This window comes from Myotis davidii, unplaced genomic scaffold (genome assembly GCF_000327345.1).
Source record: "Myotis davidii unplaced genomic scaffold, ASM32734v1 scaffold109, whole genome shotgun sequence".
NCBI classification, from domain to species: Eukaryota; Metazoa; Chordata; class Mammalia; order Chiroptera; family Vespertilionidae; genus Myotis; species Myotis davidii.
The window spans coordinates 108,494-108,978 of record NW_006300368.1 but is presented as its reverse complement, the minus strand read 5'-3'; the positions used below and the strand labels follow the sequence as shown (position 1 = coordinate 108,978).

At 60.8% G+C, this 485-nt stretch overlaps 1 protein-coding gene across 5 annotated transcripts in view; it reads left to right on the top strand.

Moving 5' to 3' along the window:
• The first annotated feature begins 6 nt into the window (after nucleotides 1-6).
• Nucleotides 7-485, top strand: part of ETV4 (ets variant 4) — a 13,837-nt gene continuing 13,358 nt past the window's right edge. For 2 of the 5 annotated variants that reach the window (XM_015572561.1, XM_015572558.1), the window contains exons 1-2: nucleotides 7-195; nucleotides 414-461. In XM_015572561.1, the coding sequence (XP_015428047.1) occupies nucleotides 138-195; nucleotides 414-461 (106 nt within the window). In that variant the 5' untranslated portion in view covers nucleotides 7-137. Of the gene's footprint in view, nucleotides 196-413; nucleotides 462-485 lie in introns of those variants that run through there. The other 3 variants (XM_015572560.1, XM_015572557.1, XM_015572559.1) reach the window with 2 other exon arrangements.

Sequence of the window (485 nt, the reverse complement as noted above, 5' to 3'; positions counted from 1 at the left end):
CCAGGGTTGCCCGGCCCCTGAATCACCCCGAGAACCCCGTCCCACTCCCTAGACCAGCCGGCCTCAGGGTGATTAAGGGGCATTCTTCTCCTTCCCGGTAGAAATCTCCCGGAAATGGGAGCTCGCGCGAAGCGCTGATGGTCCCGCAGGGGAAACTCATGGACCCCGGCTCCCTGCCGCCCCCCGACTCGGAAGGTAAAGAGCCGGAGAGAGAAACGCTACCCTCCCCACCACACACCCTCAAAGGACCGATCCTGGAGCCCCCACCCTTTTGCCAAAAAGACTCGCCCTCCAAGGGACGCTGATCATTCTTGGCCCCTGCCACCCCAAGGGGGGTCGCCGGGCTCGCTGGGGCTCCCTCCCTCACCATCACCTCCACCTCACCTTCTCCAATTCCATTATTCACCCCTCAGATCTCTTCCAGGATCTAAGTCACTTCCAGGAGACGTGGCTCGCTGAAGGTGAGTAGTTTATGACCTTTTCCA